This window comes from Tamandua tetradactyla, chromosome 10 (assembly GCF_023851605.1).
Source record: "Tamandua tetradactyla isolate mTamTet1 chromosome 10, mTamTet1.pri, whole genome shotgun sequence".
In the NCBI taxonomy this organism is placed as follows: domain Eukaryota; kingdom Metazoa; phylum Chordata; class Mammalia; order Pilosa; family Myrmecophagidae; genus Tamandua; species Tamandua tetradactyla.
The window spans coordinates 26,640,555-26,666,462 of record NC_135336.1 but is presented as its reverse complement, the minus strand read 5'-3'; the positions used below and the strand labels follow the sequence as shown (position 1 = coordinate 26,666,462).

At 42.9% G+C, this 25,908-nt stretch overlaps 1 protein-coding gene across 2 annotated transcripts in view; it reads left to right on the top strand.

Annotated features, from left to right (window-relative positions):
• ARHGAP31 (Rho GTPase activating protein 31) overlaps positions 1–25,908 on the top strand; it is a 123,637-nt gene extending 97,729 nt beyond the window's left edge. The window contains exons 10-12 of one of the 2 annotated variants that reach the window (XM_077118241.1): positions 5,469–6,044; positions 14,114–14,385; positions 17,547–25,908. In XM_077118241.1, the coding sequence (XP_076974356.1) occupies positions 5,469–6,044; positions 14,114–14,385; positions 17,547–19,982 (3,284 nt within the window). In that variant the 3' untranslated portion in view covers positions 19,983–25,908. The remainder of the gene's footprint in view (positions 1–5,468; positions 6,045–14,113; positions 14,386–17,546) is intronic. The other variant, XM_077118240.1, reaches the window with a different exon arrangement.

Here is a 25,908-nt window from a genome sequence, read left to right as displayed (position 1 = left end):
AGCTCAAGAGATCCATTTGACCCATGCCATAACCTCCTCTATCCTTCTTTGGGGCTGAACCTAAAAGAACTTTCCTTACTCTTAGCTGGTCACAGCAGGAGACCACAGCTGCTTTTCTGTCAAACCCAAACCAGTTAAGAGATCAACATCTGAAAACTAGGACAGAATAGAGTTCTTCCTTGTGTAAAGAAGAAGAGCCAAGCATTGGTTTATACCTCACAGTTTTGCATCTGGGCCTAGATGCATAGGTGTTTTAAATTTGGATGTTCCTGTGGACATTAACTTCATAATGCTTGTCAAGTCATGATTTTGAATTGGTAGATTCATTCATTCATTCATCATTGAGCAATAAACATTGATTGGATGCCAGCTACTTGCAATATACTTGCAAACAATGACATCCTTTGTTTGAGCAGGGGTGTGTGTGTGTGTGTGTGTATGTGCTTGTAGATGCACGTGAGGTGACATCTGCCACCTAAACAGCACATCACGAAGTATATTCTCACAGCTCTAGCCCTAAGGACTGACTTACCTGTATTATTTTGTTGTTAAGCATCCAATAAGTACTGCTATAAGTTATAAGGCAAAGGGCTTCCCTATATTTACCCTATGACTTTCTAATCCCTTTAATCCAAGACATTTTTCTCTTTAATAAGTGGGACAGCCTGAAACAATAAGGAAAATCTTTAGGACAACTTTAAAAAAATAATTCCAAACTTGCAAAATACTCAGTGATGTCTTTTCAAGCTGACTCAATACTTTTATCATTTTTCTCTCATCTCCATATTCATCCCTTTGCTCTGGTGTTAAAACCTCTTGGGCCCAGTTCTTGCCCAGCTTTCCATAATTTGATACTTCAAAATATTAGCTCACCACTTATGTGGGTCTTGGGTACACCCTCTAACCTCTCCGGGCCTCAGTTTCCTCATGTGTTAAAGTAGATAATTACTTTCCTTAAAGGTAGCTGTAAGAATTAAACATAATGTGACATAAAATTCCTAGTATGGTGCTTGGCGTTTAGTAGGAAATTGTTTTCCATATTCCTGGCAATTCACTTGTCATCTCACAGCTATTTATTTCCCATACAGACTTTAGTCTTCTTTGCCCTCTCTTCTAAGAAAGTGTGACGTTGTTCCTCTTAACTGTGCTTTCTAACGTTTAGCTAATTCACATTTCTAGTCACTCATCCTCCAACAGAAGGAAGCCTCAGGAAAGGGGGAAAAGGTTAGGTCAAGAACAGAATTTGCTTCCTTGCTGGGAAATCAAACCCCTGTCTGGGTCCCTCTGCCAGAAAAATCCTAAACAAATAAAAACATTTTGTTGTTTTCCTCTTTTCTCTCCTTCACTTTGAGCAAACATCATTCTCCTATCTCTCATCTGTCTTTTTATTCCTTCATGTTTTGCATTTAATACTTGGAAGATGTTTAGCCATTCTATGGGGGCCTACTTTTGGAAACTGCTCTACCTGGAAAGTTTAAAACTGAACTTAGGTGGCATAACAGCTAATGAGCCTATCGGAGAAGCCGGTCAAAATTCTGTGCCCATGAGCAAATGCCTCCTCTCCTGTCCCTCAAATGTTTAGGAGAATAGAAATGCCCTTATTAGAATGCCATGCTTTCCAACCCAACTTAGCCACAAGACCAAACAATATGGTTGGCACAGAGTTACCCATGAGTTTTTTTAAAAAAGGGACTTATTAACAGGAAAAGGGTCTTCCCAATGGCAGCCAGTCGGGAAATGGAGGTCAGCGTTCCATGCAAAAGACAGAGTGAGAAGTACTGTGGGAGCAGCTTATAAAAGTTCAGGAAGACAGGGTGTGACAGTGGAGTTTCAGCAGGGTCTTTGAGATTTGATCAGGGGAGGGGAGTTTTAATGACCTTCTTTCCCCGCTGAGGGGGACTGTTGACCTTTAATGTCTGTCCCAGTCATGTAGGCGGCGTGCACTGACTTGTCCTCATAATGGAGGAGGCAGCGGGACCCAGGCCCTGAGTCCTCACAGTCTACCCCCCACGGCAGCCCACGCTGACCACAGGACAGACATTGTACCCATATTCCACAACCGCAGGATAAGCAGGAACATAGCACGAGGGGTCCCCCATCCCCCACAGAGATAACAACCCTACAAAGTGGTGATTTCAGTCTTCAATGAGATTCTCTTGAATTTTCAGGTATGCTTTGGATTCGGCCAGGCCAGCAGGGTATTCCACGCAGTCCGATTCATAGGGTCACAGTCCAAGCCAGGCTGGTGGCACCAGACAAAGCCAGTTTAGTGCACACTCAGCACTGAGATTGACTGTAGGCTACCACAGAAGCCTATTGCAGAAAGGTGTTTGCTGCAACACTAAGAGGAAAAGAAAGATGTGTATGGGAAAACTGTGAGAGGCAAATACTGTTGCTCTAATAGAATACAAGCTAAATTTCCATTAGTATATTTAGCTGTTCTTGGAAAGGGGATACTATGAGGGGGCTTTACATACCACACCTTTTCCCCCTGCAATTGCAGGAAGCCTTCTGGAGTTAAATCTGTGATTAGCCTGAGCATAATGTGTCCACAGAATCATACATACTGTGCCTTGAGGTATGGGGGTCAGGGGGGTCCTGGGTTGGTTACATACACAACGTTTGGCATTTTGCATATAAACTGTGGTCTAATACTTAAATTTCGGGCAACCCCAACATCCCATGGGTTTAGGATTCCCAACTAGCATGGCTGCATCGTCCACGACCACAACAATTGACCTTATTCCTTTCCAGTGTCCACAAATGCCCAAACCCTATCCTCATTAGTAGGGGACCAAAAGATTGTTAACTCATTATGTCTCCTCCAATGCCCAGTGTCCCTGTATATAGCTCTTATTTGGGGATCTTGGCCAGTCCCCTATGTGAAAGGAAAAGGAGCTTGCCAGGCCTCCTCAGCAGGGGCAGCAGTTTCTTTCTCCATCCACGACCTGGTTTCAAGCTTAGTATGTATTTGGTCTTTAGGTAATTTACTCCAGAGCTGACAAGTACTGTATTTAACTGCCTGTGAGTAGCTTTAATTTTAGTGTGGCTGTTAGGCTGGCCCACATCTGTCTCCTGATACACGGCTTGGACTCTCATGCAGGGCACGACAGGTAGCTCTTATTCCAGCCCCTCTCCGCCTTGGGCATTCTCATTCTCCTAAATTGGCCACAGTTTGGGTGGCTTTTGAAATGGGATGCCCAACTATTGGGCTAAGAGTGGGTACAATAGTTCCGTACCACTGATTGGGGCGCTATGCAGGATAACGTCCCTCATGCCCGTTGTGAGGGTTTCATTATCTGGTCCCACAAAATTAACAATATAAATGGCATGTTTCATTCCTCGTTCCCTCAATACATCTTGCGATCCATCTAGCATATTCCAGTGGGGAGCAGCACGTGGTCCGTCTCCCACACTGGGCCAAGTTTCTCTACATTGAGATATAAGCTAATTTAGCAATGAATTGGATTCTGGCCTGGCATCCAGAGTATATATATACTGGTGGAAGGAAGGATGTGTAGCAATTGAGGCTAATTTACTTATTTCTTTTCCTGAAAGTAACACTTCCTCTGCACGAGTGTGCCAAAGACACGTTAGCCAATTTGGCAGGACTTTTTTTTTTGATACAGTTTTATTGAGATACACTCACACACCATACAGACCATCTGAAGTATACAATCACTGGCTCACAGCATCATCACATAGTTGTGTATACATCCCCATGATCAATTTTGGAACATTTTCATTACTCCAGAAAGGAAATAAAAATAAAAAACAAAACCCAAATCCTCCCATACCCCTTATCCCTCCCCACCCACCCACTCATTGACTAATAATATTGGTGTGGTACATTTGTTAACTGTTAATGAAAGAATATTAAAATATTATTGCTATCTATAGTTCATAGTTTGCAATAGGTACATTTTTCCCCATGTATCCATCTATTATTATTTGTCCCCCCATTATTTATTCATTTTTAATCCATGTGTTTTATTAATCTGTCCATAGTGTAGACAAAAGGAGTGTCAGACTCAAGGTTTTCACAATCACACAGTGACATTTCAAAAACTATATCATTATACAATCATCTTCAAGCTACATGACTGCTGGAACACAGCTCTACAGTTTCAGGCACTTCCCACCAGCCTCTCTAATACACCTTAGGCTAAAAAGGGGACATCTATATAATGTGTAAGAATAACCACTGGAATAATCTCTGGGCAGGACTTCTTCAGTTATTGATTTCCAATTCAATATATTCAATGGTATAGAAATGCATGGTAACTAAGATCTTTGGGTCAGGAGGGGTTGCTGAGGCAGTCACAGTAGCAGCAGCTCCCTCAGCATCACCCTTTCCTGCTGAGGGGTGAAGGTGTTGAATATGTTAGAACATATTGTTGGCCCAGAGGATGAACAAGCCTCCTTTCCTCATTCTCAATATCCCAGTCAGACTGTAGCTCATCATCATCTGAAAAAAAATCAACAGAATCCCATATTTTAGGGTCCCAGTCAGGGGCAGTCTTGGGCAGTCTGTGCCCTCTACTGGCATGCCAGTATTTCCAAACTCTCATCTACACAGCGGAGCCTCTCATTCAATGCATCTTTCAAATCTGCTTGGACTGTATGCAAGTCCCTTTCTAATTTAGGTTCTTCCATTAGCAAATCACAGCCTTAACAGTGAGGTTCTCTTCCATGGCTGAATGTGTAGCTCCTAACAGGGGTCATGCAATGGCTGCAGCAGCCTGATGACTCTCCTTTTTCTAATGAAATCTTAACTGTCCTGTGGCCTGCTGCAGGCGAGTTCTGGGCATCCCCATATTCCCTCAGCAGTCCCCATTCATCCAGGATGGTGGTCACCCCACATAGAAGCTGCAGGCCACCCCGGGATTTGCCCCAGGGAGTCTCCCTTCCCAGTGTTCATGTCTCTTATGGCCAGTGGCTCTTTGGTCTCCTGGCTGGCTCAGTAAGTGTCCCAACTACCTTAGCCCCAAGACCAAAGAATATGCCTGGCACACGTTTACCCATGAGTTTAATTAGGGACTTACAAACTGGAAAAGATTCTTCCCAATGGCAGCCTGTTGGGAAATGGGAAGTCAGTGTTCCCTGAAAAAGAGAGAGAGAATGAGAAGTGCCGCAGGAGCGGCTTATAAAGATTTAGGTTGACAAGGTGTGACAATGGAGATTCAGCTAGCTGAGTCTTGCAAGGTTTGATTAGGGGAGGGGAGTTTTAATGACATTCATTCCCTCCTGAGGGGGCCTTTAATGACCTTTAATGTCTGTCCCGGTCATGTAGGCGGCTGCGTGCCTTGACTCGTTCTCATAATGGAGGACGGGATGGGGCCCAGGCCCTGGATCCTCACACTATGCCTTTCTAGTATTCAAATGTTGTGTATCTGCCCTTCCTAGCAGGCTGGGCAGTTGTATGTGTGCCCAGGCAGCTGACCATGAATTTGTTCTTTTTTCACTAGGGAAAGAAACCAAGGGAAATTTCAATCGAACAGTTACCACTGGTGGATTTTTCATTCCAGCAACAAAAATGCATGCAACCAGCACAGGCAGCTCATGTGACCTGAGCAAGCAGGAAGGAGAATGGGGCCAGGAGGGGATGCCAGCAGGGGCTGAGGGGGGCTTTGATGTCAGCAACGACCACACCCAACTCCAGGGCACCCAGGCCCGGCCCCCACCTGAGCAGCTGAAGGTGTTCAGGCCTATCGAGGATCCCGAGAGTGAGCTTATAGGCCCGAAGATGCTGGGCATGTTCTACACCTCCAGTGACAGCCCCAGCAAGTCTGTCTTCACCAGCAGCCTCTTCCAGATGGAGCCCTCGCCCCGACACCAGCGCAAGGCCCTGAACATCTCTGAGCCCTTTGCTGTGTCCGTGCCACTCCGCGTGTCGGCCGTCATCAGCACCAACAGCACCCCCTGCAGGACACCCCCAAAAGAGCTGCAGTCTCTTTCCAGCCTGGAAGAGTTTTCTTTCCAGGGCTCAGAAAGTGGAGGCTGGCCTGAAGAGGAGAAGCCACTGGGAGCTGAGGCTGCTACAGGTAAATTCGGGAAGAGGAGGTCTCTTCCATTGCAAGAGGTAAAAAATCATATTTAAACTTGCTTATGCAGAGTTTGCAAGGTTACGCAGTGAAGCGGTTGAGGCTCGGGGCTCTGGAGCCAGACTGCCTGGGTACAAATCCAGGCTTGGCCATTTCTTTGTATGCTCTTCCGTAAATTAGCAAAGCCACTCGGTCACTCAGTTTCTTAATCTGTAATATGGAAATAATGATGTTAATGATATTCTTCATATGTTTGCATGAATATTATATTGGTTCATACAGGTAAAGTTCTCAGGATCGTGTCTAATACATAGTGTGCAATGCATGCTACCTGTTATTACTCTGTTTGCTCCCATAGTGAGAAGGTGGGAAGGAAGCTCACAGAATGGAAAGCAAGAGTGCAAGTGGGATTTGGGGATTCATCTCTTCCAGCCTCATTCTCTCCATCTATCCATCCCTCGTTTTTACCTCATATCTGCTTCATTTTCTGTGCTGAACTCATTTTCCCCCATTGCTCAAGGCCTTATTCTCACTGCAGAGAACAGCTTCTTGCAGCCTCAGCCTAGCAATGAGAAAGAGCATTTCTCTTCCAATTTCACTATATCAAATGCAAGGACTCTGATTGGGCCTGCTTGGGCCACATGTCCAGCCTTGGACCAATCGCTGTTGCCAAGCTAGAAGGATAGATTGGCCAGTCTTGAGTCTGGATGAGGAAAGGCTTCTGTGATGGAAAGCCAAACATGAGTCACATGGAATGGAAGTAGGGGGAACCCCAAAGGAAAGATGGCTGACAGACAAGCCAACAGATATTCATTGTGACTTGAAAATATTTCTACTTCAATGTTAGGTACCTTTTTTGGGTGGAGGGTGGGGGGAGGCACTTATTATGTTGTCAGGTACTGCCTTAAACGTTTGATATGTATTATATTATTTCTCCTCACAAAAACCATATGAAGTATAGATAGGTATAACACAAAAAAGTATAAAAACCATGATTTGAATCCAGACTAAAAAGTCCATGATTAAGTTTAAGCACTCCCCCATACTTCCTTATATGTTTACTGTGGGTAAGCACTTCACTTTGTGGAGCTACAGAGATGGTTAGACGTGGTCCCTACCCTCAGTAAGCTCACAAACTAGGAAGGGAAAGTGAAACTCCACACTGAAGTACAGCACAGAGTCAGCCTGTGGAAGTAGCATAATAGAGCCTTCCTTAGGCTTTCGGAATGAGGAAGGGCTTAGTTAACTGAAAGAATCATGAAAAAGATATTCAGAAAGGACTAGAAGGGCATCAAAGCAAAACCATCTTCTCAGAAGGACTCCAGAAAGATTTCTCAGAAGAAGTGACATTTGGGCTGGGTCTTGATAAATAGATAGGATTTCTTCATGAAGAAGAGGTGGAGGAAGCGTATTCTGGGCTGAGAGGCCCCAACATACTGTAAAAAGCATATGGGATTTGGACCCCCCCTGGTTTGATTCAGATCCCTGGCTTTACCACTTTTTGTCAGTGTGACAGTGGGGAAGTAGTTGATAGCTCTGAGCCTGGTTTTCATCAGCCAAGCAGGTTTTGTTCCCATCTCAAGGGCTCTGGTGAGAACTAAGTGGGAGAATGTCCACAGAGGGCCCACCAGTGGTCTGAGTCATAGCAGAGGTTCAAGAAATATTAGCCTTTTTCTTCCCTTCCTCTTCAGGATGGGAACAGAAGATGAGCAAAAACTCAAAGGCATCAAGTGATGCCTCATCTAGAGAATGGTCCCTGGGCTGGCGTGGGCAGAACAGGGTGAGAGATAGTTAAGGAAGTGAAGATTTTGAGGGAAAAAAGTGTTTCCAAAGGCTTTTTTTTTTTTGCATGGACAGGCACTGGGAATCCAACCTGGATTTCCGGCATGGCAGGCAAACTAAAAGCTTTTGTGAGATTGGTTATCCTCGCCAAATGAGAGTGTCCCTGGATCTAATGGGTCATTTGGAGATAGTCCATTGTTTTTGTTGCCTCTCTCTGTGATTAAGAATACCCAGTTTGTTTTAAATTGGTCTGGAAAAGACACTGCTGGGGACTCTGCTTTCCTCCCTGGCTGTGGCAGGATGGTCATGGAAGCAGAATGAGGGACTTTAAGGGAGTATTTCAGTTTGCTAAAGCTGCTGAAATGCAATATACCAGGAAGAGACTGGCTTTTAACCATGCAGATTTGTTAATTTACATATTTACAGCTCTAGGGCCATGAAAATGTCCAAATTAAGGTATCAACAGGAGAGTACCTTCTTTGGAAAAAGGTTGCTGGCATCTGGTACACCTGTCACATGAGAAGGCACATGGCTGGCATCTGCTGGTCCTTCTTTCCTGGGTTTCATTGCTTTAGCTTCTGATTTCAGTGGCTCTCTCAGCATCTCTGGGGGCTTTTCTCTCTTGTATCTTCTCATAAAGTACTCCAGTAAAGGGATTAAACTCACCTTGAATAGGGTGGCTCACATCTCAATTGAAGAACCTAATCAAAAGGTCCCACCCACAAAAGGTCTGTACCCACAGGAATGGATTAAAAGAACATGGCTATTGACTTGAGCTTGGAAAAAAGAAGAAAAGAACATGGCCTTTTCTGGGGTATATGATAGTTCCACACTACTACAGGGAGGCAGCCATGTAGACCAGAGGCCATAGGAAATGCCAAAAGATTCAAGGACAACGTGTCCTCCTCTCCTCCATCTCTCTGCTGAAGTTAACATAGGTTTCTTATCTCCTTCCATAATTATTCCAAATGGGGACCCTCACCTTCCTCTGTAAATTTTTTTTATTATTATTTTTGTGTGTGTGCATTAGCAGTCAGTAAAGAAAAAGAATTAAAGACAATTTTCTAGGTTGGCTAATTAAAAATTTTAGTCACTCTCGTCAAACCAATTTACCTATACTAGGTGAAATTCCAGTATGACCCAAAGATGAGAGATATCAAGTAAGTAACAGCACTTTAACTAAAGTGTTGACAATTAGATCATTGATTGTTCCAAATGAAAAGTGAAGGATCCATCGGTGTAATCATAATAATTGATTGCCTGATTTTCCCTGATTCAAAGCTATGCCCTGCAAATGCTTGTTAGAGGGGCATTGAAGCAACCATATTGTTTTAGGAAACTTGATAAATGAAAATCTACAATTATCATAAAGACATATTTGGAGTTACCACATTATTTTACTGAAAAATCTATAATAGAATTATTTTAAATAGACACATTTTAGTGCATCTGAAATATGATTCTACCTGCAAAAATTTCTTTTCACCATTTTGTATCAGAAGCAAACCTATTTCTTAAAGTCATGGTTCCATTAGTTAAGGTACACTCTAAGCTGCTATAACAAAGAGAACCAAAACACAGTGGCTCAAACAAGAGAGAAGCCTATTTCTATCAAGAATCAGTCCAGAGCTAGGTAGTTATGATCTAGGAGCTTATCCAGGGTCCCAGGTTCCTTCAGCCAGCCCCAAGAGTGCCGTTCTTGTCTGCATGACCAAAGTTGACTCAACACCATTGCATCCACATTCCTACCCATGGCAAGGGGATAAGAAGGGAAAGCCAGGGAGTTTTCACTTAAGGATATAACTAAGAACTTGCAAATATCACTTTCATTCCATCTGCCAAAATGTGTTCACAGAGTCACATCTATTTTCGAGGGAGGCTGAGAAATGTCACTAGCTGGATCACCATCTGCCCAGTGAAAACATGGGGAATAGGGGAAGTTCTGAAACTGATCAAAAGTGATGGATTCCCTGTCTCATGTGCTCAAATGACCAATTCCTGAGACATTGGGGTTTGCTAGGTGCAAAGAAATCAGATGGCCTATCAGTCTAAAAATCTGTCTCCTTGAACTTCAGTAATTCCGATGGTTTTGTCGTAACAAAAGATGGGAAAATTTTAGGACAATGAGCACAATGGCTCTAGATGAGGAGGTAGAGATGCTTTGGAATTGGGAGGGTTAATTCTGGACCGACTTAAGGCCTTTTATGAATAAATATTAGGGGCTGTCTTTAGCAATTATAAGACTCTAAAGTTGAAAAAAGAATAAGGGGGTATAAGTGAGGGTCAGTCACAAAATTATTACAATCACAAAATAAAGGCTATATAGTTATATAATTATCAGAGACCAAGGCAGCTGGGTTACAGTTCAGAGATTTCAGGTGTTTCCTTCTGTCTATTCTAATATACCAGAAAGTAAAAAAGGAATATCTATATAAAGATTCAGTAGTCATAATCATTCCCTAAATCCTAACTTCTCAGTTATAGTTCAATGTCTCAATCAAGTAGAGAATGGATATTAGAAGACAATGTGCAGTCTCTTCTTCCATGTTCACCCACTTTATGTATAACGTGTCCCATGCTAGGAAGCTGATAGTGCCCTACCCTTCTGAACTTTAAAAGCTTAGAAGTAGCCAGCAAATTTGTCAATCAACAAAAATTTATTGACAGGTAATTTATTATTCAGTAAAATTTATTGCCAGGTAATTTCTAGGAATAAATACTGCCTCTGTCCCAAGTAACTTACCCACGGGTGGAAGCTACTACCTGTGAAAAGATAGTGGAAACCTGATGACTTGGTCCCAAATATGTAATAACACTAAAAGCTGCAGGAGGTTGGAGGAAGAAGAGATTGATCTGGGAAGACTCCAAAGAGGAGGTATCAGTAGTAGGTTTATATCTTTAAGAATGGATTTGAATCATAGGAACCAGAGCTCATCACGGGGTCACTATTTGCTCAATGTCATGTGGGGGAGTGATAGGAGAGAAAACTGGAGGTGTGGCTGGGCCAAACTGAGGGAGGCTCTGAGTGCCTCAATCTAGGCAATAGGGAGCCACTGAAATTTTCAGCAGGGGAGTGGGAGATATGAACCAGCTTACATTTAGCACAGACCTTTCCTTCACTCCTCATGTTGAGACCATATCAAGGATCACAGTCAATGGACAGAGGATCCTGAGCTCTACAAAAAGAGAACATGGCAAATTCTCCCAACCAAAAGATTTCACTAGAATGCCAAAATATCTTTTAAACAAATTATTGAAGCATTTACTGTCTGTGATATAATGAAAAATTTGACTGGTCTTTGTTCCCCATTCCTGGGAAACTACCTCCAAATCTTTGGAATTTTTTGTCGTAGAAATGCCTTCCATCTTTCATGGTGGGTCTGGGAGCACACCTGATAATTTCAGGGTGGGGCCAGTCACACTTACAGCCTTAGGGTGAGGGATCAGCACATCAGTGAAACGAACCAGATGATTACAGGGTTGGGGCTTTGAACAGTATCATATCAGCTCACTTGCCTGATCTCTGGGAGGGGAGGGGGCTGTAGACTGAGTTCAGCCACATGGACAGTGATTCTGTCAGTCATGCCTATGTTATGAGACCCATACAAACTTGGGACTCTCACAGGCGGGAGAAATTCCTTGCTTGAGAAAATGCATCTGTGCCGGAAGGATGACACATTCTGACTCCACATGGAGAAGACACAGAAGCTTATTCTTGAGACCCTCCCAGACCTCACCTTATGTGCCTCTTCTTTTGGCTTCTTCTTTGAATCCTTTTAATGTAAATAATATCACTATAATAATAAAACAATGATCGTAAATGTAGCACTTTCAGTGATTACCGTGGGTTGCTCTAGTGAATTATGGAACCTGAGGGTGTGGTGGGAACCCCCAACATTTGCAGCCTGCTGTTCAGAAGTACAGGTGGCCAGGGTCCCCAAACTAGTGAATGGTGCCTGAAGGGCAATCTGGTGCAGGATTGCCCTCAACCGGTGAGGGCAGGGTAGAGTCAGAATTGACTTGGATTGAGTTCCTGAAGTGTTTACAACCCTGTTACCAAGAAGTTTCACTTCCAGGAATTTATCCTAAATAAATAGCTGCATGAGTGCAAAATGATGTAGCCCATCACAGCATCATTTGCCATCGCTAAAGACTGGGAGCTATCCAAATGTCCATCTTTAGGGAACTGGTTTGGTGACTGGGATGATCCACCCAGTGAAGTCTTGCGGAATCCTATAGTTGATAGGCCCCTACCATAGTCCCTTAAACATTCTGCCCACCTGTGGCCAGCAGTTTCTGTCCACAGGCAAGCATCCTATCTCAAGTGTCTGTCTTGTGTTTCTGGTTTTCTACCTCAGGGCTTTTTCTGTAGTAAGGCTCTCACTCATCTCTTACCCAGGACAGCCTAGATGTATGGAGATTAACTGAGGCAGCCCTCAACCAACCAGAGGCAGGAACTGGTGGATAAATGACCCAGTCCCCACAACTTGGAGGGGTATTTCTGACGGGTATTTCTGAGACACATAGTTCTTCACAGAGTCACCAGGGATTGAGTCCTGGTTGTCAGCCTGGTAACCAGCTCAACAACGTCCTCTTTAATGACTTTTCCTCCATTCCCTGCCTTACTCTCTGCACTCCTGCTTCCTGGAGCCATTATCCAAATAAGCTACCTCCTGCCAAGACTTGTCTTAGGCTCTGCTTTGAGGGGAACCCAAACTAGGACACACCCTAAAGAATGACCAGTCCCTGTATATATTAATACAATGTGAATTTCAAGATGTAAAGTGAAAAAATGCACAGCATAGAACAGTAGATATCATATGCTATATTTTGTAATAAATGTGAGAAATAAAAATATGTGCAGTTTTTGTACCTGCTTATATTTGCAAAAAGATGCTCTAGAGGAATAAGCCAGAAACAAATAAAATGGTTATCTTTAAGAGATGGTGGGGATGGGGGAAAAGGGTGGAAGCAATAGGGGTGAAAGCAAGACTTCCCTGAGAATACCTTTCTATGTAGTTTTAATTTTTAATATATTTAAAATTAATTTTTGATATTTTTAATATTTGATATTTTAGATATTCAAAGTTAAATTAAATTTCAAAAAATAAGCCTACTCATTGATGAGCAAAGGAAAATAGCACTGTTGTCAATTCTGAAACACTATTAGTTCAAACATCAGGATGCCAGTTTCAATGCCAGCATCGTGGAGACACCTTGGCATTAAGTCACCACAGTAACCTGTGGCATTGAGCAGTTTATTCTCAGTCGACAAACTTTTCTGAGTGTATGTCAGACACTATACTAGATGCTGTGTTCCATTATCTACTTAATCCTCACAAGAGCCCTGCAAAGCATGTAGCATTATACCATATACCAAGATTACAAGATTTGTTGAGAAAATAGGATTAGAACCCAAGTTTCTCTAACTTCTGTAGAAATAATAACACTTTTAGAAGGTCTCCTGTGTGCCAAGCACTGTCATAGGTACTTTACTTGGTCTTTATTTCACACTGTTAGAAAAGCCTTATGTGATGAAATAAAGCATTCCTTCATGCCAGGCAGAAGAGGCCAAACTGGAGGTGTGTCCCCTACTTTGGTGGATGTTTAAGATCAGACACAAGTTAATTATTTTAGAAATACCCAAATTAATGTGCAAATAAACATACATTTTATTTTTTGCACAGGAAGCAATTAGTCATAATCATAATGTCTTTGCCTCTTAGAGGTAATACTGGGTCTGTGTGACTTTGGAAACTGAGCTTGATTTCACAGGGCCTTATTTTCTTTTCTTATATGTGAAATTGAGAGGTTGACGAGAACAGGATTTTTCAAACTCTGCTCTCTTGATGATTTGAGTCTGACTATTTCGTGTTGCGGGGGTTGTCCTATGCATTCACTGTAGGTTAGCAACATCTCTGACCTCTACCCACTAGATGCCAGTTGCATTGCCCACCCCTCTTGGTTGTCACAATCAATCAAACTGTCCTCAGATGTTGTCAAATGTTCCCTTGGTGGGGGGGGGGGGGGCAAAATGACCCTGGTTGAGAACCTCTGGACTAGATGATCTTCAAGATCCTTTCCAGCTCTGATTCTCTGTAACTCTGGGATCTGAGGACAGGACATTCCTGAGAGGAAAGGGTTAAGAATGTGAGGTAGCTGAGAGCTGGGAGAATTCCCTTCATCCTTGTGAAGCAGGACTAGTCCATGACAATCTAGACTGTTTTGCTTACGGTGTCTCCTGAAATAAAGGCTCCTTCAACTGATAACTCACATCCTCATTGCAGCTTCTGCACCTAAGAAGGCAACTCTCGAGGACCCCAAGCCAGTATCTGAAGCCTTGGAAACAGTGGAATGTAGCAAAGGCTTATCCCTGGAGTCAGGCATGCACCTGGAGGAGAAGAAAATCTTGGAAGTCTCCCTGTGTTCTCATCATTCAAGTGAATTAGAAAAGATGCCAAGTCCAGAGAAGGTGGCAGAGGAGGCTGGCCAGGTGGAGCCCAGCGCTCAGCCGGAGAGCCCCAGAACCAGGGCAGAAGCTGTGTTTCTCTATGCAATGGTAAGGTAGACTCATTGCCTGGTCCAGCCAGGTAGATCCTTTATTTCCCAAGGGCTCTTGTTACAGTTTTTGGAAAACAAAACATTTTCTGCCAAAGGGGCTTTAAGAGATAACCTAATCAGATCTAAGGTGTTGGTTTTTTTTTGCTCTGAACTTTTCAGAGGTCTGCAGTGGTCGGAACCATCCAGCTCAGATGCTTTAGGGCAGACTCAACTCTAAATATTTCTCACCTGAAATCACTGTAACTGGTAACATGTCCTTGAAATTCCAGAGACCAGTACAAAATCTGATTGTCATATCCTGGTCTCAAAAATGATGACCATTCACAAAGTAGAACCCTCTGTTTCCAGACATCCTGAATGGAAAGCCTGTGCTTATTTATAAAATTTCCTGAAAGATTTCCAGGATCTATTCCTTCCTCTTCTGGTTTCTGTAGAAGTTAAAATCTGTTGCCACAACTAACGAAAACTCATCTACTTTTCAGAAATTTTCCAAGAAGGTTTTATGGGATGTCCTTAAATAAGATGAAGTTGTGGTGAGGAGGTTTTCCAGGAGGCCCATTTGTCAGGTAGTTGTGCCAGAGGGGAGAAGAAAGCTCTTTGCCTTTTAACTTGATCCCAGGGTCTTGGTTTTTAGGACATACACAAAAGGACCATGAAAGTTAGGGCAGTGGCCTCAGACAAGCTGAGTGGGGGTTCCTGTAAATCCGTGTTGGCATTTGTTGAGGGGGAAAGATGCAGAGATTCTTATGGGAATTGAATTCTGGGAGGGCCCACAGAGATGTATGGCATTGTTTTGAGAAGCAGATAAAGTAAGTTAGTGCTGGATGGAGACCCAGGGTGAATTTGTGGGAACAAGTAACGGCATGCAATTCATTCATTCATTTATAACCAGGTTTCCCACACCTACCTTGAGCCAGGCAATGGGATTGCTGCACTGAGTAAGACTGTCATGCCCTTCAGCAGCTGCAAGTCTGGAAGGGGAAAGGTCATTAAAGAGGCCATTCCTAGAGAAGTGTGGAGTATATGATAGGAGGACCTAACCTGGTCAGAGGGAGGAGGAGTGTCACAAGAGTCAAGGAAGGCTTCTCTACAGGATATTGAGGCTGAGAAGTTCATCAGAAGAAAGGGCGGATGGGGATAGAGTGGGAAGGGGCGTCTTCCAGGCAGAAAGAATAAGATGCATCACAAATCTGAGGTGGAAAAGAACATGAAACATTTTGGGAGCAGGAGAGTGGGGCCAGAGAACATGAGGCTTAGAGGAAAGCAAGAGCCACGTCAGGTAGGACTGCATGGAAGGGATTTGGTACTTAAGCTGAAGGTAATGGAAAAGCATCTGCTGTGTTCAGAATTTTGGCTTTAAAGGGTCACTGTTTTTTTGTGAGGAGAATGGCTTGGAGAAGGGCAAGAGTGGAGGTAGGGATGCCAGTTAGGACATAGTTTGTGCCAGAGCAGGTGAGAAAAGAGGGTGGTTTTGACTGGGGTGGGGGCAATATGAATATGGAACAATGGAAAGATTCAAGAGCTACTTAGAAGGTACAATAAACAAGACTTGGTGAAGGACTGGGCATTGGGCAAGGAATGAAGAAGAAGGAAGAGTCAAGGACATCTCATAGATTTCTGGTCTAAGCAAAAAGATGTACCATGGCTTCACTTACTGAGATAGCAGACGGGAGAGTGGAGGGGAGTTAGGATATTCATTTAGTCATCCATACTGTTTGATGACTAAGGTGAGCAAAGAGATGAGTAAAAGGCTGTCACAGCCCTGAAGGAGGGCACAGTCTAGTAGGCAAAGTAGCAATGAACACAAATAAATATAATACAATACAATCAGATCTCAAAAATATTCCTGCCTCTTGACCAAATAATCCTACTTCTGGAGATTTCCCTGAAGGAAATAATTAAAAAACAAAAACAAAAACACAACAATGAATCCATCTTGATTCAACAGACCCTCTATTGAGCAACTATTCCCAGTATAGGAGTCACCGTTGGGTCCTGAGGAATCAAAGAAAACATAGTTTCTGACTTCAAGGAAGTCATGACCCAATGGGAAAAATAAGATGAGCATGAAGGTTACTGTAATATGAAACAGCATGTGATCAGAAGTGATGAGAGGTCAGCACTGAGGTCTGAGAAAGACCTACATACACCCAGGTCAGAGACTTCACCCCAAACTCCTTCTCCTTGGGACAGAATTAGGTCTTAAAACAAGAAATGAAAGGAATTGAAATGTGTTTTCCTGGCCCTGATCAGACCTCCCTCCATCCCTTTCCTGCCTGCAGTTCTGGAGTTTGTGTAGAGAAAGGGAGGAGTTGAAAAGGACAGAGTGAAGCTGGACTTGTGACTAGAGATGGTGAGAGAAGGACAGCAAACAAGATGGAAGAGGAGGGGCCAGTTCAACAAGCACAGAAAAGAAAATCCCATCATATTGAAACTGGCTATTCACAGACAGCAGGAATATAAGATTTTGCTGTTTTTGTATTATTTTCAATTTTATGTATTTAAATTTTTTCCACATGGAATATGTATTTCTTATTTATTTATTTATTTATTCATTTACTTTTGCATGGGCAGGCACCAGGAAACAAACCTGGGTCTCCAGCATGGCAGGGGAGAACTCTGCCTGCTAAGCCACCATGGTCCGCCCTGTATTTCTTTTGCAATACAAAAGAAACAGTTTATTTATTTAGAAAGCAAATCTCAGGGCAAGGGTTAACATTTTTATTCCACTGGGAGAATCTCATTCTTATGTGGTTTCAGGTAAGGTCAACTGAGACCAAGGTTTTTATTGTTTTATAAGGCTGTTGTGCATAGAGAGTAAGTATTTATCTTCTGGTGTAGACAGAGCTGTGGGTTTCAATCCTGGTGCTATGTGACTTAGGTAAACTGTTATAGGTTTATCTACAATATGGATGTCATAGCATATTTATCTTCTAGGGTTGTTGTGAAAATTAAACAAGAAAATACAGCTAAAGTAAAGTATTTTATGGCACAATACACACTCAATAAATATCTGTCATTGTTGTCATTGTTATTGATATATCCTTTATTTACTGAGGTAGCACAGCCTAGCACTGTTCCAGGCTTGCTGGGAAACTGTATGGATACCATGCCAAGAGTCCTTGATTCTAAGATAATCAGTGTCTTGATGTTTTTCAGGATGAAGATGATTTGGCCAATGCCCTCATCTGGCCCGAGATTCAACAAGAGCTGAAAATCATCGAATCTGAGGAGGAACTCTCCTCATTGCCACCACCTTCTCTACAGATCAGCCCTACTGAGCCAATTCTTGAGTCCAGTCCAGAACATTTTGCTTCCACAGAGCTTCCTGGAAGCTTGCCTTGTGGTTCTACCCCAGCTCCACTCTCGGCCCCTCTGGAGGAATGGACTGGGGAGCCAACCAATCAGAGCACACAGGGGTCTTCGACTGTAGCCAATAGAAAAAAGCTGGAGCCAACCAGCAGCCTCCAAAGAGCCACTCCTGAGAAGGTCCAACCTCCAGACTCCACCAGCCTGGCTCCCCTGGAAATAGTGCCAATTGAGACAGCTTCTCCACAAGCAAAGGTAGATGTGGGAGGCTCAGAGAAACTATCACCTCCTCTCCCGCCTGCTCCTCTCCCTCCAGCTCCTTTAGAGGAGGCACCGCAAGCACAGCTGATGAAAGCCAGCCCTGAGACAGAAGACCCATCCAGGAATTTGAAGACAAGCTCCTATTTAGACCAGCTGAAGTCCAAAGGCAGCCCTGGAATCGTCAGCCTTTGTCAGGGAGACAGGGCCACTCCAGGACAGAGTGAGAAGCAAAATCCAAAGACTGCTGCACCTGAGGGAAAAGGTCTTCATTTTCCAAGCCTAACAACAGAGGTTGAAGTCACTCCAAAAGGAGAGGTGGATGTAGCCCATTCAGTACAGGAGCCCTCAGACTGTGATGAAGATGATGCTGTGACAGACATTGCCCAGCATGGCTTGGAGATGGTGGAGCCCTGGGAGGAGCCCCAGTGGGTGACAAGCCCCCTTCACTCCCCCACACTGAAAGATGTACAAGAGGCCCAGGTGCAGGGCTCTCTGGGCCACCGATTGGAGAAGAGGCTTTCCCACAGACCCAGCCTTCGCCAGAGCCATTCTCTAGATAGCAAAACCACATTTAAGAGCCAGTGGACGCTGGAGGGCCCCTCCTCCAGCAGCAGCTGTGCTAATCTTGAAACAGAGAGGAATTCTGACCCTCTGCAGCCACTGGCATCCAGGACAGGAATTACTGAATGGGGAGAGAAAGCCCTAAGGTCCTTCAGTGAGGTCTCTGACCTGAAAGAGACAGAGACTTTTCCCAGAGAGAAGGGATCAGGTAGTGTGCAGCCCAAACCAGCAACAAGCCCTGTCAGTCTAGCAGGGGGAAAGGAGCTGGAGACACACTTGGGACATGACAAACCACGGATTGAGTGCAACAATGGTCCTGGTCCAGAGAGCCATGAGGAGATTTCACCCAGCGTGCAGGACAGCACCTTGCAAGGAGAGCATCCCCCAAAGATACAGCTGAAGAGCACTGAGTGTGGGCCCCCCAAAGGGAAAAACAGGCCTTCTTCCCTCAATTTGGACTCTGCTTTTGCCATTTCCGACCTCTTCCGGTTCGAGACTGTAGACTCATTTGCTTCACCTCGAGTGCAACTTTCTGAGCCAGAAGACCCAAAGGTCACGTGGGTGGCCTCATCTCACTATAAAGAAGAACCCTGGAGGGTCCACTCCCAGGACTCGCAGAACCTGGACAGCATTGCGCATGCCCTGACAGGGCGCCGCAACTCTGCTCCCATGAGTGTGTCAGCTGTGAGAACGTCCTTCATGGTCAAAATGTGCCAGGCCAGAGCAGTCCCAGTCATTCCACCCAAGATTCAGTACACTCAGATCCCACAGCCCCTGCCCTCTCAGAGATCAGGGGAGGTTGGGGTTCAGCCTCTGGAGAAGAGCCAAGAGGAACCCAGCCCAGCTGGTGGGGCCTCTCAGAAACATGCCAAAGATGATTCTCCCTCTTTCCTGGAAAGTCCAAAGGGTGAGAAACCAAAGAAAGATACAGGAGCCATTGGGTCCTCACCAATGGATGGAACTGCATCCTGTAATTGTGAGGGACCCACTGTTTCTCCAGAACTAGGCTTGTCTAACCTGCTCTCCTCCCAGGACGCAATAGTGCAATGTAGAAAGCGAACATCAGAGACAGAGCCTTCTGGGGACAACCTTCTTTCTTCAAAGATAGAGCGACCATCTGGGGGTTCTAAGCCTTTCCACAGAGCAAGGCCAGGAAGACCTCAGAGCCTAATCTTATTCAGCCCTCCCTTTCCCATTATGGATCACCCACCCCCCTCATCCACAGTGACAGATTCCAGAGTCCTGCTGTCTCCTATCCGAAGTCCCACCCAGACAGTCTCCCCTGGCCTTCTTTGTGGGGAGTTGGCAGAAAACACATGGGTCACACCAGAAGGGGTTACACTTAGGAATAAAATGACCATCCCTAAGAATGGCCAGAGACTAGAGACCTCAACCAGCTGTTTTTACCAGCCCCAGCGGAGATCTGTGATTCTGGATGGAAGAAGTGGGAGGCAAATAGAATGACATCCGTTTGCCTGAAAAATTGTCATGATTCATCTGGATATTATTACAGGCCCAACCTGCCATTACCCAAACACAGATTATCTAAGTTGGGGTTTATTTTGGCCTTTGATTGCTCCTCTTTCGGGCTTTTTGACCATTTATTTAGTCCATTTGCCATAAAAAGTGATCAAGCGGTAGACTAAGAGATGAAATTTAAATAAATCCATAGGAGCAAGTGGGAAAAGGTCAAATTAGGGAAGAGGTTGAGTGCTTGCCTCCAGTGCTTGCCTCACAAGCTTGCCTCCTTTGTAAGTTGCATTACTCATTACCATTATCTATCACAGTTCAGAGTTAGCTGTGATAATGTCCTTTGAAAGAGAAATCCTTTGCCTATGCCAGAAAATACTGCTATTGAGGTTGGAATGCTCTTTTTTCATGCTTTTTAATGCTTTTTAAAGCTTGTGTTCTTTCAGTCAAGTTCGCTAACAAGCTTTGTAAAAGTGTACTATCCAGAATAGAAGCAGATTTGGGACTGCAAACTAATATGCATGTAGGTATGGGAGTGGGTGGATCTACCCAGGCTCTTTCCCTGGAGTCCCTGCAGAGCAGTTTAGATGGCTCTATAAAACCACATACAAATTCAGAATCTATACTCAAGAACAAATTCTGAGACTTGCACCATCCAAGAAGACTTTCTGATTTTTGTTAATTTGGAATTCCAACTGCCATGGCACTGACCTGTGAATTATAAATCCAGTAGCTTGGAAGGGTGGGGGCTCAGCTGTGTGTTATCTTAATGAAATGTGCTGAATTTCTATTTAAGTATGCAATCGCCTAGTGAAGTTAGCTGCTTCTTTTCCAACATCAGAGTCCAAGAACTGGATGTCATCATAGAGAAAAGCCTCACACATAAGCAGAATGGCACATCAAACTTCCTGTAATTAAATTGGTGGAGTGTTAGCAGAAAGCATGTTTAGCTTAGCTTCTCTCTTCTTTTATACTGGGCTGGGATCAAAATCACAGGAGAGGATGAAGGGGGAGCCCAAGTTGGTATGGGAAGATCCCTGAGATGGTGTCCCTCACCACCGCTTGGTAAGAGCTCCTCTTCTTAAAAATGTATTTCATTTTGTAGCCCTTTATCCCTTTTCCTTCATTGCTAAAGAGCAGATTTGAGGCACCACTATCCTATGTAATTCCCCTCATTCATCACCTACCCCAGGCACTCAGATTTGCTCTTCTCCTTTGTCATTCACAAGCAGAAACAGTAAAATAAACCAATCCAATTTCCTTTTTGTTACTTAGAATTTCCCATGGTTCTTTCTTTTTTAGCTGGAGAGAGGGAGAACCAGTGTAACCTGCTGGCAGATTTTTGGTGCTCCCCCAAAGTGACCTCCACAAGAGCCCTTTTCAAGGCAAAATCCATCGGTGTATCAATACTTCCAAACTTTTGAAGACAACCATCTTTTTTTGAGAAACTGAGAAAATAGGAGTTATTTTAAAGCCCTATACATCTCTTCTTAGGTTCAAGCTTGGCTGAAACACTGTCCAGAAGCTCAGTCATTGCAGAAATTTCTCTAAAGGTAGCAGTACCTCCAGGCAAACTCCACAACCAAGGCTGGTGCTGCACAGGGTGGGGGCTGAGCTAGTTATCTACTCCAGTGAGGAATTGGAAGCTGATGTCCTGTGATAGATACATATTCTTCTCTCCTCTCTGATAAGCCTAACAAACAGCTTTTAAATCTTGTTCTATACCCTTTAAGCCAGTGTCTGTGGTAGGGAGTATCAGGTCAGGTGATGAGTTCTGCCTTCAGAGACCACCGAGAGAGATGAGCAAGGGGAAGAGTTAATAGGCCTTTGACCAGTGTCCAGCAGCCCTAGGGTACAGCATATTTTTCCCTAGGCGAGCGAGGGAAGGAAGAAGTATAGTGGTGATAGATGAAAGAGGCCATGTTCAAGGGATTTGAAAAGCACATTCCTGCCTTATCAGAAAACGTGGTAGATAGGCCTCATGTCATTCTCAGTGCACTTGTGGTGTCTGTTTTGATAAAGACCATGTTCCAGTTAGAATGTGAGAGAGGGAAGGGATTGCACTTTGCTTCACCATCAGAACTCTGAGCCGAGTAATGAAATATTTAAACTATTTTATGATTATTTTAAATTCTTGTTTGTAACACTTCTAGAATATATATATATATTTTTTTCTTGGTATAGACTGAGGTTATCATTTACTATTAACAAATGACTTCAATTTTAAGGGTTGAGGCACCTGTGTAGACGGCTGCCATATTTCTTTAGGCCCTGACAACTGTCATCTGTACTTTCACCTTCAGGAGTGTGGATGTGTGGATGTCATCATGAGACACACTGACAGATGTCTGGAGATAGTCCCTCCTCTGAGCTTTCCTAGCCAGTCAATTCCAGAAGGCCCTGTAAGCTGACTTATCTTCAGTCAGTGTCCTGCTGCCAAAGCGTGGACCTCTTCGATTGTCTTCCAGTCTGACAACTGTTACAAACATTTTCATAAACTTCCTGTGGTCTGGGGCTAGTCTAGTGCTGATGAAATTCCATTAACATGGCAAAGAAAACTCATTTTATTTTTCCTCCATTTGTTCCCTAAAATGTCCTGGGATTACCTGTTTGGTCACCATATGGGGTTCTGGAAAATGGATCCCCTGAGAATAGCTAGATGGGAATCAGATTGTTGTTTCCATCTAGGGGAGGGGCGGAACAGGTGCTGCTGTTTTTAGGATCTCCTGGTGCTGTTGAAAGGGCTGCAGTAAACTCTCAAAGGAAAAAGGACTCCTTCACATTAGCTATCAATCTTCAAACCGATGGCCAATTTTAAATACTGAATTTGAAGTGAAATGCATGCATGTACCAGTGTTTTCTTTCAGTGTTAATAGTTGCTTAAGAAGATATTTATTTGCAAAATGGCCCTGCCAGGACCACTTTTTTTTTTTTTTTTTCAAAAATGGACTAAAGGATAGAGGGAATTTGGTTCTTATTCTCTGCTTCCCTTGGAATATGAAGAGACCTGACTAAGAACCCCATGAAGACACTGTTAGCCTAATTTGAGCCCTAAAATTCAAAATTGAATGGTACAAGTCAAATTTCTGTATTCTAGAGACATTAAAAATATCAATGTCATTATCCTCAACAAATTATATTTATCAAGAGCTTAGTAATATTTTACTGGGTATCTGGAGCTCCTAAATCCTGGAAGAGTATAATGAAAAAAAAGGGAAAAATGGTAGTAAATTAAACAGCCCATTAAACAACCAGGAGCAAGATTTAGAACCATCCAGAACCAAATAAAGGATGAAAGGGGAGAAAATGTAGCAAGTAGCATCTTCTAAAAGGATTGTTACTACTGTTCAAGTTACCTACTGATTTTAAATAACCCAGATTAAACACAATTGTAAATCCCATATAAGGTACCAGTGAGAACTTTACTTTGATCATTTAAAAAGTTAGAATGGCAACTAAGTTAGAATAATTAGCTCTGAGATTTGGTGTGGTCCTAATTGGTTTGGTTGTGAAGACTTGTTGGATCTCTTTGTATTTGTTAAAATCATGTTCCATACTCCCTGAGGATTTTTAGAGACTTCTGTTGTCATGAAGTAGGTTAACTTCTATTGGTGATGAAGTCATAAGTCCAAGATGAACTGTTACTTCCATGTCTAGTGTTTAGTACATGATAATCACATTTAACTAAATTTGGGTAAGACAGTTCTTTGTCCAAACAGTACTTGTGTTCTTGCTTGCAGGGATTCTGAGGATCACTAAGATTCATTTGTCTGGTATTGGAGTGAGAGAGGTTCACAGTAGGCCCAAGACCCACCAAGATTATTAGGGCCACATTCTACCATAGCCGATCCTTTCTGATGACAGCATGAATCTTGGGGTTAAATGTTGCCAGCAGTGTGCTTTTAGGTACTCCTAGCAGGAAATGTGGAGTGACAAAGAATATGTTCTCTTGTACTTTATCCAACAGCTTTTCCAGCAAAGTAAAGGCCAGAAGAGGAAGTCAGCATCTCTCCAAGCATGGAGAGGAGGGGAAAATAGTGAAACGGGATTGATTGAGAACAATGCCATTCCAGGAAGCACTGGGAGCCATCACAAACTGCACACAATAGCTCATTCGTAATTTTGAGGTTCATGAGCAATGTAGGCTCAGCATCTCTGTGATGGTGAAGGAAGACATAGCTAAATGTAAAAATCTCAGAAAGTACATGGCTATATGTTTTACTAGATGAATCACAATGCTTTGCAATAATTGGTTTATAATTCCGCAAGGTAAAGCACTTTTTCAAAGTCTATCAGCCACAAGATTTCATCTGTTGAGCTTCACAAATATGTTTCCAAAGATAAAACCAAATGTTTTTCTATTGATCAAAAAATACAAATATTAAACATATCCATAAGAACATTTAAATGTAATTAAAGTAGATTGTTATGCTTTAAGAACTTACTCTAATAAATGATGTAAAATATAATGCTTATAATGGAACTACGAGCTAGAGGACATGAGGTTATCAAAACCAGTAATCAGGAAAATGGATTATGTGCATCAGGCTCATTGTTTTAGTTTGTTCCTTCCCTCCAGCCCTTTCTGAACAATGATTGGAATTGGGCTTTGGTTTTGTGGTTACTAGGCCTGGATTTGAGGGTAAAGTTTGGATTGGATAGTGAGATGGGAGTCCATATTGAGTACTCTTGGTTTCATATACACTGTGGACAATGAATGCTTAAATGATAGAGCTGAAAGGACTCTGAAGATCATCTATTCCAACCTCTTATTTTTTTTTTATTCAACATAACAATATACAAACAAACATTCTTACCATATGATCATTCCATTCTTGATATATAATCAATAACTCACAATATCATCATATAGTTGTATATTCATCATCATGATCATTTCTTAGAACATTTGCATCAATTCAGAAAAAAATAAAAAGAAAACAAAAAAATGCATACATATCATCCCCCTTAGCCCCCCCTTTCATTGATCACTAGCATTCAATCTACTAAATTTATCTTAACATTTGTTCCCCCTATTATTTATTTTAGTCCAACCTCTTTATTGCAGTGCAGGTGGGGAAATATGAAGCAAGGTCATGGAGCCCAGTAGCCTCAGAACTGGGAGGAGAATCATCTTCCTGGACTCCTAGGCCCCTGAACTTTGATCTTTCACCAAAATACTATACTTTCTCGCTCAACCCTTTCTCTCCTCACTGCTTTTTACCTTGCACATAGAAAGTGATCATAAACATGGAGGGATAGATGGCTGAATCATCTGCTGGCTCATCTCTATTTTCGAAGCACATAGTCAGGTTTTACGATGGTAGTCATCTTGCTGTTAGCCTTCACTAAAAGATTTGCTATATATTTGTAGTACTTACTTCATAGTTTTGGTCTCAGCAAAAAGCCCTGATGATTTGCTTCAATAGTTTTTACTGTTATTTTACATCTTGATAATTATGAAATTCTTTCAACTTCAGCCTCTTACTTTTGCAATCACACAGTCATGTCACACAAGATGCCAAGTATAAATGGGTGGATACTATAATTGAAAATAAAGAAAGCTCATTGCTCCTCAAAACTGCTTAGTTTAAGGAATCATGTGGATCCACTTGAACAAATGTGAATTCAGTTTTCTTATGACTTGAAAGGGGGACCATTCTGTTATTTTATAATGTTAATGATGCTCTGAGGTGGAAAAAACCACAAATGTTTGCTGTCCTGCATATATCATCACCAAAAAAAGGAGGTGAGTGCTCAGAGTCATGACTGATCCATAAAGGAAAAATCTCACAACCTAGTGATATCATATCACAACCTAGTGAGAAATATTATTGCCAAGGGGATAAAAATACTACCATTTTGACCACAATATTCTATTTAATACCTAAAACCATTCAGGGCATGCTCCTCTCCTGTC